Here is a 13,875-nt window from a genome sequence, read left to right as displayed (position 1 = left end):
GCTGAAATTTCAGCCCTCTCTGAGGTTGGGACTGAGCCAGCTCCTGCACACTCATCTGCAGCACTGTGGGGGTATCTGTCATTGCGTTGGCAGCCGTTGTAAGCGGACTCCCTGCGTGTGTCCCCCACGGACACCACGTGCAGCATGCACTACATTTTTTTCCTGCAGCAGCTCTCCAGCAAGCACATGGGGAGGTGGTGTTTTGCACCTGTTGTACTGTATGGGAGTCCTGCAGCTGTTGCCCCTTACCTTTCTCCCCATTGGTTCCTGTCTGATTTACATAAGGAAATATCATGTGTAGTGCCAATTAAGACTGATAATTTTTGAGGGATCCCATCAATTTTTTGGCAGCATTTCACTGTGTAAGAATTGGCTTCTGATGCAAGGCTGGTTTTATGTTTGCTGCTCACAGTTACACTCCTCCTCTTCCAAAAGTTGCTAAAAATCTCATCTATGCAGGGTTATCTATCAGCTAATACTCTGGCAGATCACTTAGAGTTTTCATGTCTCACCATACTATTTGCTTGTCTCCTAGATTAGCATTCTAGACAAATCGGCTCCAAAGTTTAAAGGAAAGGTAGCAGAATCTCATATTAGGAAGGTGGAATGTCTGATTGTTAACCTATTAGCTTGGCACTAATTAAAAGTCAGTGGTGATAAAAATGCCATAAAAAGCTGGAGGCTGAAAATATTTTCCCACATCTGGCTCTAATATTTTGTCAGTTGATCACGGCAGCATCTTCTGCGCAGTGCAAAAGCAAGGACCAGCAAAGTATTAAATTTTACAGATGTGTGACTGATTTATATTGCACCAGCCACACACAACTACATAACACAGTGCTTTCACAAAATGAAAACGCGTGACCTCTAATAAGAGAACCCTGGTCCTCTCCCACAACCTGTCTGCCAAGCTGCTGTCATCTGAATACAAAGGAAAGGAAGATGATTTAGCTTGGATCCCTTTTTCACTTACAGAAAGTAACTCATTTTCATGAAGTACTGTTGTCAGCCTTGTTCCTATTGTACTTCATTTCTATAGACTACTTCCTTTTACTGAAAAAGGATCTGAAAGAAACAACCCTCTCACTTGACTCTACTGTTTACAATATGGTTTGGGACAGTAAGGCCCAGATCTACAAAGGTATTCAGGTACCTAACCCCTCCCATCTCGCTCTCCCCCGGCTCAAAGATTGTTCCACTGTGGATACTTAAATAGTCATTGAGTGAGAGAGAAAGAAAATGACTCTGTAGGCTAGTGGTTAGGACATCTATGTGAAGGTGGGACTCTTTGGGAGCCACACATCAGAATACCCTACAGTGGTTAGCACACTCTCCTGAGAGGTAGAATTTGAACAGGGGTCTCCCTTCATAGAATATCAGGGTTGGAAGGGACTACAGGAGGTCATCTAGTCCAACCCCCTGCTCAAAGCAGGACCAATCCCCAACTAAATCATCCCAGCCAGGGCTTTGTCAAGCCTGACCTTAAAAACCTCTAAGGAAGGAGATTCCACCACCTCCCTAGGTAACCTATTCCAGTGCTTCACCACCCTCCCAGTGAAAAAGTTTGTCCTAATATCCAACCTAAACCTCCCCCACTGCAACTTGAGACCATTACTCCTTGTTCTGTCATCTGCCACCACTGAGAACAGCTGAGCTCCATCCTCTTTGGAACCCCCTTTCAGGTAGTTGAAAGCAACTATCAAATCCCTCCTCATTCTTCTCTTCTGTAGACCAGTTCCCTCAGTCTCTCCTCATAAGTCATGTGCTCCAGCCACCTAATCATTTTTGTTGCCCTCCACAGGACTCTTTCCAATTTTTCCACATCCTTCTTGTAGTGTGGGGCCCAAAACTGGACACAGTACTCCAGATGAGGCCTCACCAATGTCGAATAGAGGGGAATGATCACGTCCCTCAATCTGCTGGCAATGCCCCTACTTATACAGCCTAAAATGCTGTTAGCCTTCTTGGCAACAAGGGCACACTCATATCCAGCTTCTCGTCCACTGTAACCCCTAGGTCCTTTTCTAGAACTGCTGCCTAGCCACTCGGTCCCTAGTCTGTAGCAGTGCATGGGATTCTTCCGTCCTAAGTGCAGGACTCTGCACTTGTCCTTGTCGAACCTAATCAGATTTCTTTTGGCCCAATCCTCTAATTTGTCTAGGTCCCTCTGTATCCTATCCCTACCCTCCAGCGTATCTCCCACTCCTCCCAGTTTAGTGTCATCTGCAAAGTTTCTGAGGGTGCAGTACACACCATTCTCCGGGTCATTAATGAAGATATTGAACAAAACCAGCCCCAGGACCGACCCTTGGGGCACTCCGCTTGATACTGGCTGCCAAGGAGACATTGAGCCATTGATCACTACCAGTTGAGCCCGATGATCTAGCCAGCTTTCTATCCACCTTATAGTCCATTTATCCAGCCCATACTTCTTTAACTTGCTGGCATGAATACTGTGGGAGACAGTATCAAAAGCTTTGCTAAAGTCAAGGAATAACCTATCCACTGCTTTTCCCTCATCCACAGAGCCAGTTATCTCATCATAGAAGGCAATTAGGTTAGTTAGACATGACTTGCCCTTGGTGAATCCATGCTGACTGTTCCTGATAACTTACCTCTCCTCTAAGTGCATCAGAATTGATTCCTTGAAGACCTGATCTATGATTTTTCCAGGGACTGAGGTGAGGCTGACTGGCCTGTAGTTCCCTGGATCCTCCTCCTTCCCTTTTTTAAAGATGGGCACCACATTAGCCTTTTTCCAGTCATCCAGGACCTCCCCGGATCACCATGAGTTTCCAAATATAATGGCCAATGGCTCTGCAATCACATCCACCAACTCCTTTAGCATCCTCTGATGCATCCGGCCCCATGGACTTCTGCTTGTCCAGCTTTTCTAAATAGTCCTGAACCACTTCTTTCTCCACAGAGGGCTGGTCACCTCCTCTCCATGCTGTGCTGCCCAGTGCAGTAGTCTGGGAGCTGACCTTGTTCGTGAAGACGGGCAAAAAAAGCATTAAGTACATTAGCTTTTTCTACATCCTCTGTCACTAGGTTGCTTCCCTCATTCAGGAACGAGCCCCCACTTTCCTTGACTTTCTTCTTGTTACTCTTAACATCCCTTGGTAGCTGCAACTCCAAGTGTGAGTTGGCCTTCCTGATTTCACTCCTGCATGCCCGAGCAATATTTTTATACTCCTCCCTGGTCATTTGTCCAATCTTCCACTTCTTGTAAGCTTCTTTTTTGTGTTTAAGATCAGCAAGGATTTCACTGTTAAACCAAGCTGGTTGCCTGCCATATTTACTATTCTTTCTACACATCGGGATGGTTTGTTCCTGCAACCTCAATAAGGATTCTTTAAAATACAGCCTGCTCTCCTGGACTCCTTTCCCCCTCATGTTATTCTCCCAGGGGATCCTGCCCATCAGTTCCCTGAGGGAGTCAAAGTCTGCTTTTCTGAAGTTCAGGGTCTGTATTCTGCTGCTCTCCTTTCTTCCTTGTGTCAGGATCCTGAACTCGACCATCTCATGGTCACTGCTTCCCAGGTTCCCATCCACTTTTGATTCCTCTACTAATTCTTCCCAGTTTGTAAGCAGCAGGTCAAGAAGAGCTCTGCCCCTAGTTGGTTCCTCGAGCACTTGCACCACGAAATTGTCCCCTACACTTTCCAAAAACTTCCTAGATTGTCTGTGCACCGCTGTATTGCTCTCCCAGCAGATTTCAGGGTGATTGAAGTCTCCCATGAGAACCAGGGCCTGTGATCTAGTAACTTCTATTAGTTGCCGGAAGAAAGCCTCGTCCACCTCATTCCCTGGTCTGGTGATCTATAGCAGACTCCCATCACGATATCACCTTTGTTGCTCACACTTCTAAACTTAATCCAGAGACTCTCAGGGTTTTTCTGCAGTTTCATACCAGAGCTAGGGTGACCAGATCAGAGAGATAAAATATTGGGATGCGGGGGCGAGCAAAAAAACAAAACAGTTTCGCTGCACACAAAGGGCCCGGGGCCAGGAGCGCAGCGCAGAGGCTGCTCTAGCCCTGCGGCCCGCAGGGCAGCGCGGTGGATCCGGGCGGGGGCAGCGCGGAGCGGGCAGGGGCCGGGTGGGCGGTGCAGGGGTGGGGGCCGAATCCCTGCTGCTGCCGGGGGAACCCCGCGCCTCTCCCTCCTGCTCTCGGCTGCGCTGCGCTCCAATGGCTGCGGCTCCTTCCTGGCCACATGCACTGCCCTCCCCACGGAGCCTCCCACCCCCTGGGCACATGCGGTGCACGTCTTGCCGCCGGTGGGGAGCCCCGCGCCTCTCCTGCTCGGCTGCGCTCCAGTGGCTCCTTCCCGGCGGGTGCCCCATGTCCTGACCAAACATCAGTCGGGACGTGGGACAAAGAAGCAAATATCGGGACAGTCCCGATAAAATTGGGACGTCTGGTCACCCTAACCGGAGCTCTGAGCAGTCATACTGCTCTCTTATATACAATGCAACTCCCCCAACCTTTTCTGCCCTGCCTGTCCTTTCTGAACAGTTTATATTAATCTATGACAGTACTCCAATATTCCCCCTTCTAGGGGGAGAATTGCAACTGGGTCCCATACATCACAGGTGAATACTCTAACCGTTGGAATAAAAATTATACGGTAGGCACCACCTCCTCTGGCGATTTTGTGTGGAGTGTGGCAGGAGCTGAATTCATTCCTGCAAGAAACTACTTAAATTTCTAAGCTGCCTGACTCCAGGCAGTGGGTTCCCATTCGTGGATTGCTAAGCAGAGAGAGACACCTATCTCTGGGAAAGGGGCAGGGCTTAGCACACAACCTTGTCCATGGCATCTCCCACTTGGCTAGCTCAGGCAGCTCCTTGCCTAGCATTCTGGCTTTTGTGGACAGTGTTCTGAGCTGCCTATCTCTTTCCATTCATTGTATAGGGAGCCTAGGTGCCTACTTCCTACTTTGTGGATTGCAGAGTTGTTCCTGTAATTTTCTAAGCACCTAAAAGTTCAGCACCGTTACTCTCAATGTTGTAACAACTGAGTCACTTTGTGGACCCCACCTTCAGTGTCCGGAAGTACACAAAGTATTACAGAATCTGCATACTGACACTAGAGCTGTAGTTAGCACAATCCCTAGGGGATGCTCCTCTGAAGTTCTGGGGCTGGCATCAACAATGTTTCCTAAATCATTTGTTTTGAGAGTTTCTAGGCCATTCAATTGTTGTCATTTTAGCCCACATGTTGGTTGGTCTTATGCATCATGTTTCATCTTCCAGTCACCTACAAGTCATCTATCTAATGTTAGTATTTTTTTAAAAAATCAGTGACAAAAGTCTTGGTTGTTTGAATTCCATAACTGCTTTTAAAAGTTGTTTGAAAACTAGTGTGGCTTGCCAGACCTTTTGGGTTTTTGGGGAGAGAAATTATGAAGAAGATAACTCAACTAACTCTTCTATGTAACATTAACCAAGGGCTGGGATAGAACCCATCAGACAGAAGAGATGGAGTATGTTGTTGTTGTTTGTCAATACAATGAACTTCTGGTCTGGGCAAAAGTGATTTTCTTTTCTTTTTTTTAATTTGCCGTTTCTGCTTATGAAAAGCTGCTTTCTATTTTCAACAAAAAATAGAGGGGAAAATTAAAGAGGCTTAATAGGTCAGCTGACACTGTGATTGGTGTGTAGTGGGTGAAGACATAGGTGTTGGGAAAAAATTTCAAGCCGCTTTTTCTTAAAAAGCAAGGATCATAGTCTTTTCTCCTTTACCCTACCACCACCCCAGTGGAGTAGTGCCAGTTGTAACTGGGGAGAATTTGGTGCCAAATATCTATTGGACTATATATAATATTTGTGTTTGTATTGTCTGAGTTTATTACCCAAAGAATATGATCCTCTCTCTCATTGGTGTCAATGAGAATAATCTGGACCTCCTCGCCAATTTTTTCAAAGCATGACATATGGTGCAAGAGTGGGCAGAAGGTGATGGCTTGCTTATTTTTTCCCAAGGTTAAACGCAAGATCAAAGCAACAAGTAGGCTAAAGTAAACAAACAAAGCACATAAAAAAAGCAAACAGGAAAAGGTTAAACAATCAATTAAAACAGTTTTGTTGGACACCCCCCTCTCCTCTGACTGGAGTCTGTGTGTGTCCCCTCCCCAGCGAGCCCTACTCATGGTGCTTTACCGCAGGCAGCGTGGGCCGAGCAGCCCCCTCGGCTCTAAGGAGAGAGCAGCACGTACATAGCGGCCAGGCCTTAGCGTGTAACGCCCGGGCGGGGGGCCCAAAGGAGAGACCCCGGAGAGCCAGGGCTGGAAAGGGCTGTGCTCAGGGGCTTTCTCCCCACGACAATGTGGGGCCCTGAGGCTAACCACGTGCTAGCGATGGGGCCGCGAACCCCCCGCGCCCTGAGGTACAACCGCACCCGGGCAGCCTGTGGTTAGAACCCCGGGAGCCCTGAGCGCGCACAACCCTCCGCCCCCGACGGCAGCCCGGTGTCCGCCCACGCCCCTGCCCGCCATTGGGCCCTGTGCTGGGAGCCCCTCCCCAAGCGGGGCGGCAGCCAGGCCCGGGCCGCGCTGGGGGCAGCATGGCAGGGGAGCCGCGCAGCCCGCCGGTGAAGGTGCTGGCCGCCCAGCTGAGGCAGTGCCGGCGGGCCGCGGGCGGGCCCTGGCTGCTGGGACGGGAGGAGGCCGGGCAGGGCCCGCTGGCGGTGCCGGTGGTGTGGATGCAGGGCACGGTGCTGGCGGTGGAGGCCGGGGGCGCCCGGGGCGGCTCGGCCCGGCTGCAGGACGAGAGCGGCCCCTTCACGGTGCTGGGGGTGGAGCGGGTCCCCAAAGGGCGGCCGTGCCTCAGCGCAGGTACCTCCTCGGGGGGCGGCGGCGTGTGGGGGACCCGCATAGAGGGTGTGTACTCCCGCCTCGAGGGGCCAAACAGTCCGGCGGGGGGGGGGGGACCCCCCACGTCCACTGCCATTGTGGGGGGAGCTGCGCCTGCCCCGTGGGGTCCCCCACACCAACTGCCACCAGGAGGACCCCCCCAGCGCCTTCAGGGGGAGGAGCCCTGCTCCTCCTGTCCCATGGGGAACCCCACACACAGGGGGGCCCCACTGTTCCTGCCCTATGGGGACCCCCAGACACAACTGGGGGGGCTTACTGCTCCCATGTCTTGGTGGGTACTCCCCACATGCTGGAAGCCCTACTGTATTTGCCTTGTGGGGTTCCCTGCACACACACACCTGGGAGGGTCTACTTCTCCCACTCCATGGGTTTCAGTCCTAGGATTCACACGCATACACACAGCGACTCACTACATGCATGCAAGGGGGTTATATTGCAGAGGATAGGCAACCTGGAAAGATGTTTATGCCAGATGCTTTCAGGCCCAGATGTTCAGTGCACATAATCATATCTCCAACATTTCGAGAGGGTAAAGTATGCTTCAGGACTAGGAGGCCCTGGCAGCGCAGGTGGGTGCTGCCCCCTTGGTGGGGGTTGGGTGCTGCTCCAGTGTGGGGAGGCCCTGGTTGGGGCATTACAAAATGAGCCTGTACCACGCTCAGCACACAACAGCAGGTCCTGATGAGGCTCAGCTATCCACTCCAGGCACTGCAGGCTGGCCCCTGGCGCACAGGGTCGCGTTGCACATCACGGCTCAGGATTGGCCTGTCTGCCCCCAAACTTGTATGAATGGTGCTGTTACCTATCACACATGGTCACAGTGCCATTCTAATTTCGCACAGTCAGAGGGCCAGACACACCTGAGCATCACTGGAACCCTGTGTGTCAGGCGCCAGGTTATAACACCTGGAGCATGAAGCCAAGCCCAGCCAGCCCCATGAGACAGAAGCATCTTCAACCAGGACAGGAGGTTGGGGGGTCAAAAAGTCCTGCAAAAGTTGGGACTGCTGGGAGGTATGTATAATTGTTGCATGGGGGAAGGAATTTCTTCCTAATTCCCACCTGGTGATCAGTTTATGCTTTGAAGCAGGAGGATGTAATAGTCCACCATATATGAGCTAGTGGGACTGCAGATGCTGTTCTTACTCATACTAATACCTAATCCTTTTTCTTAAATGTATGGCCTAATTTTGTGACATGGTAAGAAATTCTCAGCTCTTCACACTATCAAGCCTTTGATGACTCTTAACATTTTTTCTCAGAGGCTCTGCCCTGCCTCGCATTTTGGCAGGTTTGAAACAAAATAATTGAATAGTTTAAAATGAAATAATATTGTTTCCTGAGCAAGAATAATGAAAATGTTGAATGTTAATTGTTTTGTTTTCTCTTTTCTAGGAAAGTATGTAATGGTGATGGGCTTGGTACACTCCTGCAGTCCAGAGCCTATTCTTCAAGCTGTGAAGATGACTGATCTTTCTGATAATCCTATACACAGGAGCATGTGGAGTTTTGAAGTGGAGGATTTGCACAGAAACATTTCTTAGATACTGGGTATTTTTGTCAGCAGCCCAAAGGACCTGGAAACATATATGTTTGCTTTTACACCACATGAACCTCAACTCAAAGCATTAGACTCTCAGGAGTAGTTATAGCCTCATCTGGAGAATGCTTTGATAGTCAAATAACTTTAGTCCACTAACTAACAATTTTAAGAGTTATGGACAGGAGACCAAATTTACCATTGGAGAAAATGGGTACAGCTCTACTGACTTCAGTGAATTTGACTGAGATTCAAGATTTTAGAGATCTTTATGCTCATGATAACTCATAGGGAGATGGTTCATTCTCTGCTCCAATAATGTTTTATGCCAACAGACTAAACTGCATTAACTTTCCAGATAATAGTGGGTATTTCAATACTAGCTCCATTATTGTAGCTGTCATGTGTTAGAATGTAGGGCTAGGCAGTCATAGTACCATATTCTGTCCTCCATTTTGCATAACACTCTTGCTGCCAGTGTGAATTCTATACCTGGAATAAGGGCAGAATGTGGTCCATACTGTTTAGATTGTGTTTATGGTAAGGAAATGGTACCTTGGCTCCATGATTTTTCTTTCAATAACATCCGTATCCAGTTTGCTTTGTTGACAAGACATATGTCTTTTCTAACTGTAACCATAGTTCGGTTCCTAAAACTCTGCTGGTACAGCATTCATCTCTACAATATTAAGAGTAGCATGGTAACAAAACCTATACTTCCAGTAAACTAAACAGGGATTTGACACAAACTCACAGGGAGTAGATTTATCCAGGTCCAAAAAGTAAGTACTCTCACCACATCACACAGTAAGATTATCTCAGCCTAATTATGCATCTTTATATTAAGTTTTCTTTCCCTGGAAAGACAGTGTTCCAGCATACACTCTCTCTTTAAAGTTACTGTTAAACGTATATTATTTTTACCTTTGTTACACTTGTCCTTTACAGGAAGAGGATGTATGATACTGCTCTTTTGCCCCCAAAATATTGTATTTGGTCAAGTTTCAATGATAATTCATGTGTCCTAAATAAATACCACGTTATCCATATACTGTAGCTCTGTAGGTTGTGGGGAAAGAGACAAGTTCAACAGTATCAAATAACAATGTTAACTAACTTTGAGCCTATGAAAACAAGCTTTTTGCCTTACTATAAACCACAAACTGAATTTAAGATCAGGTATTGCACTTTGAACAAAGCTTTTTCTCACAATTCTATCTTGAAGTAAATATTGCATATTTGCAGAGGCCCCTTTGAGGGTGTTGATGAAAGCACTTCGATTAGAACTTTGGGACTGCATACTTCCATCCTTGAGTGACCATGTCACTTCAGAGGCCTGGGTATAACTGAGAGGTTGTATTAAATGAGACCTTGTTGATTATATGTGGGATAAGCCAAGCCGGGTGTACAGAATTTTGACAGTATGGGTTAAATTTTTTTTTTTTTTAATGTTTGGGGAAAAAGTCCACTTGTAAAATGTATCCTGCCAGCAAATTCTCCTCGGTGTCAACATTGTCAGACAACCATTTTTAGTTGTTTTGTAACAGGTCCCTTCACGTCTTAATGGTTCTTATTCTAAGAACTTGAATTTCATCTCAGAATGAAGAAAAATAAAGTTCACCTTGACATGCATGGGAATTAGATTGTGTGTAAAAAGTTTTGATGAAAAGGGCCAAATTCAAACCTTGTGTAAGGGAGTGCAACTCTGCTGGCTTCAGTAGACTTGTACCACTTACATCGCAGCTAAATATGTCTCAAAGACCTTTTACTCATAGTTGGCTAGTACATAATGCAACAGATGTGAGTAGTGCATGTTCATTAAATGTATATCTCAGAAGCAATCTTTACTCAGTGTTGACTTAAATATTGCTGACTTGAATTTAATTAGCAATATCTCTATATCCTCCCCACCCTCCTGGTTCATGAGTCAGGGAAGCCCCAGGGATCCTGCTGACGCTCCGGCTGCTGCCAGGGGCAAGCTCTGGGGTTCCCGCTGCCACTCCTGTCACTGCCGGGGGGGAGGGGAAACCCAGGGGGCCAGCCACTACTCCGGCTGCCCTGGGACCGCTGCCGGGAGACACCAAACTGTGGCGGCTCCCACTGCCCCCGGGACCACTGCTCAGGCAGTCCCCGGGGCCAGCTGCATCAGCCACTGCTTGGACAGTCCCCAGGGCCAGCCACACTCTTCACTACAGAAATCACAGAGCCCTACTTATGAGCAAGCTATGCAGCTCTAGTTTTGGGTTATTAACTATTCTATTCCTTAAAGTTGAGATTGTCCCAAACTAAATCACTAGATCTGATCACCCCAAGCTTTGGGATGTTTCAGAATCTACATGTGGATCTAAACTTTGTAGTTGGAGTTCTCTACTTCTATAAAAACTCAAAACTGGAGACAAAACTCTTGGAAAATTGGTGACCTTTGTTTGGCCTAAAGCAATTACTATATTTGACAATCGTTGGCTTGTAAAAGTTGCCTAACTGTAGTGCGGCTTCAGAGTTTCTTTGTAACAAAAAGCAACTTACGAAGTATACTGCAAAGATTTTATGTGGATTTTTTTTATAATAGCATTAGATGGTTAGACCAGCCTGAGTCGTTGAAACCAGGTTCTTTTCTGGGAACTCAAAACTGAAACAGGTTCCTAAAAAAGTTGAACTTGGAGCTTGTTAGCAAATGAACAGTTCTCTCTTTTCAGAGCTTTTGCCCTTGCTTCATATTTATAAAACAGCAACAATGTTGTGTTTTGCTCAGTGAATTGCTGTTGACTAGGCACGTGGACAATATGTCCCAAGTTTTATGGTATTGTCTGTGGTGCTTGTCTGTGGTTGTGTAACTTATTGTGCAACAATGCAAGTGGTGAAATAAGTTTCCTTCAAGTCTTTCCATTTCCTAGTCCACACACTGACTTTCTTTTTCTAGAGCCTAGGACTTGGAAGGGGAATGGGAGGTGTCCATGTGAATTTGAGTGCTTTGGGGTAAATAAAGGAAATAAGAAATGCTTACTATATGAGTTGTAGGCACTAGAAATACTGAGTACTCACTATTTTTCAAAGGGCTTGATACTCTACATCTCCCTGCAGGGAAGGCCAGTATTGATATGTATGGTTGTTGAGGTACAATGAAGTGAACTGATGTAACTTACCCAAGCTGACACAGACTTTGTGATAGATATCAGTTAAGAACTCAGGAGTTCCTGGCTCTTGCATTGTGTTCAAACTGCACACCTGGTCTGACTAAACCACACGCTTACTTGAGAGAGCATTGATATGTTCCTTACACAGCCTTTCTGCTGTTTGCCATTTTACAGTCTCATTCGCATACTAAAATACTGTCTTTATGTGAAGCATAAATATTTCCACAATACCTTTGGCAAAAGCACTTCACAAATCAAGCTGTCCTAAAATTTTCACTAACAACTTACAACATCACTAGTCCCATTCTAGTTAGCAGCTTAGTGGCCAAGCATCATTTTTTAAATACCTAAAATCCTGAAACTGCAGGTTTGAATAGAAGCAGGGTCAAATCCCAGTGACTCTGAAGGGACATATTCTAGGAGGGCTTGTGACTTCTGAGAATCATAAAAAGATTTTAGGTGGTCTGAGTGATGGTTTTTGTTCTCTCATAATCTGTGGCCACTGCATGTTTTACTCTTCTTGTCATGTTCTATAGATGAAATAGCAATGCACTGCTGCCATTTTAGCTGCAGAGCTCCCTAAGCCAGTCAACAGGAAGTGCAAGAATGTGTATTTTGCACTCTCCTCCCCAAAGGCTCTGCCAGTTTGATACATGAAAGACCTGATCTGACCCAGTTCAGGGAGCTACTTTTCCATCACGATGGCATCCTGCCATCGTTTCTGGGGAAGCTATAAATTGCCCACTTAAAAATCATCAAGAAGAAAACTTACCGTGCAAAACAGTAACACAAGAATGCTTAAAAAATGATTGGCCTGTTTTGTTAATAGAGGAATGGATAAGAAAGATATTACAGGTTTCAGAGGTTGCTGCTGTTTTAACTCAACAGTATTTTTGTACAGATGTCTACTTTACAAGAAGCACTGCTCGATGGGTACTTATTGGCATCTCTGTTGGCAGTCTCTGCAGAGAATGGGCATGGAGAACGGAGTAGTCCCTCCAAGACACAGCTGGTACACAATTATGGGGCAAAGTGGGGAAACTTGTGCTGCTCTTGCCCATGCTGTACTTATTCTGTGGATAAAGCAAGAACGTCAATTCAACCCTAAATTCACCAGCAAATAATTTATTTAAAAAGTAGCTTTGTTTTTTAAATTGGTATCTTGTTTTCAGTAAGTGCATTGTACAGACACTTTTAGAACAACCTGTTTTTCTTTCTTGGTTTGAGTTCTATATTAATATCACTTACAGTTTACTTTGTTGTTAGGGTGTTTGGAAAGAAGCTTTTCAGTGTTTGAACAGCAGAGATAGGAGGCAAAAATCAAAAGTTTTCTGTTGAACTTGGTGTTAGCACCACCTCCTGGTCATTCAGTGGCATGAGTGTACTGGTAATACATGTCAGCATAGCTCAGTATGCATGTATGACTTTAGGTATATTACTGAATGCCTGTTAGCTTTCTCACATATTGTACTGATAAGTATATGGATGCTCACCCTTTCATTTCTATAAGGTGGATAGATCTCAGAAAGGCTCACGATGGGTTTAGTATTGCCCATCACACCCCAATTGTATATCATATTTGACATTGTTTGTAATATAAAATGTGGAATATTTAAACACTAATTAAAGAGTAATGTTTTTTGATGGTTACAGTTATTTTAATGTATTAAGGCATGATGCAGTCTGTTAAACAGGTGTTGCATTTTGTGCCAGAAGTGTCCGCACCTTGTACATCACCTAGTATCTTACCTATCTTGCAGGGGCATGATGTGACTTAATTTTTTAACCTGTGGAAAGCATTTTGAGCTTGCCAGATACTACAGCAGAACAAAATACTCCACCACTAGGCTTTTGCTTGGCACAACCCATTTGTCAGTGTCTTGCTTAATCTCCTCTGGGCCTTCTTCCTTCCTCTGTGGGTACAACCACTCAGTACACCTCCACAAGGTCCCTCTTAAAGACTCCCTTCTGCCTTGTCATCTACAATTTCTGTGTATAAAAAAACTCCTCTGTCTACTTCTCTGTATGTCCTTAGATTGTGAGCTCTTCAAAGCCAGAACCATCCTCTTCTTGAATGTCTGGCAGGGGCCTAGTACAGTGTGGATGCTAAACTAATAATTGGCCTCAATCTCCAGTGTGGGCTCTAGCTGTACTTTAATATAAATACTAAAAAGTATTAATTTAAAGCAGCAATGAGAGCTCTTATTAATTTTTATCTGACTGTTCTCATACTCTCTTATTCTATGTGCTGACATTTCATGTTGTCCTTGCAGTTCAAATGTTTCCATGAGTATGATCTCAGCAGGCATATGAGTGCTTGGAA

At 46.0% G+C, this 13,875-nt stretch overlaps 1 protein-coding gene across 1 annotated transcript; it reads left to right on the top strand.

Moving 5' to 3' along the window:
• The first annotated feature begins 6,522 nt into the window (after positions 1 to 6,522).
• On the top strand, positions 6,523 to 13,199 carry RMI2 (RecQ mediated genome instability 2). The gene is made up of 2 exons (XM_034784263.1): positions 6,523 to 6,839; positions 8,274 to 13,199. Exons 1-2 carry the CDS (start codon positions 6,569 to 6,571, stop codon positions 8,420 to 8,422), a joined length of 420 nt encoding a protein of 139 aa, XP_034640154.1. The 5' UTR covers positions 6,523 to 6,568; the 3' UTR covers positions 8,423 to 13,199.
• Positions 13,200 to 13,875: the final 676 nt, after the last annotated feature.

This window comes from Trachemys scripta, chromosome 10, assembly GCF_013100865.1.
Source record: "Trachemys scripta elegans isolate TJP31775 chromosome 10, CAS_Tse_1.0, whole genome shotgun sequence".
NCBI classification, from domain to species: domain Eukaryota; kingdom Metazoa; phylum Chordata; order Testudines; family Emydidae; genus Trachemys; species Trachemys scripta.
The sequence above is the reverse complement of the archived record's forward strand: the minus strand, read 5'-3'. Positions and strand labels throughout refer to the sequence as shown.

What these genes read in the sequence shown, in the direction of transcription:
- RMI2 (XM_034784263.1), top strand. Translation starts at nt 6,569, where the DNA reads ATGGCAGGGGAGCCGCGCAGCCCGCCGGTGAAGGTGCTGGCCGCCCAG. An exon ending in GCGGCCGTGCCTCAGCGCAG is followed by an intron (nt 6,840 to 8,273) that starts GTACCTCCTCGG and finishes TCTCTTTTCTAG; the next exon opens with GAAAGTATGTAATGGTGATG.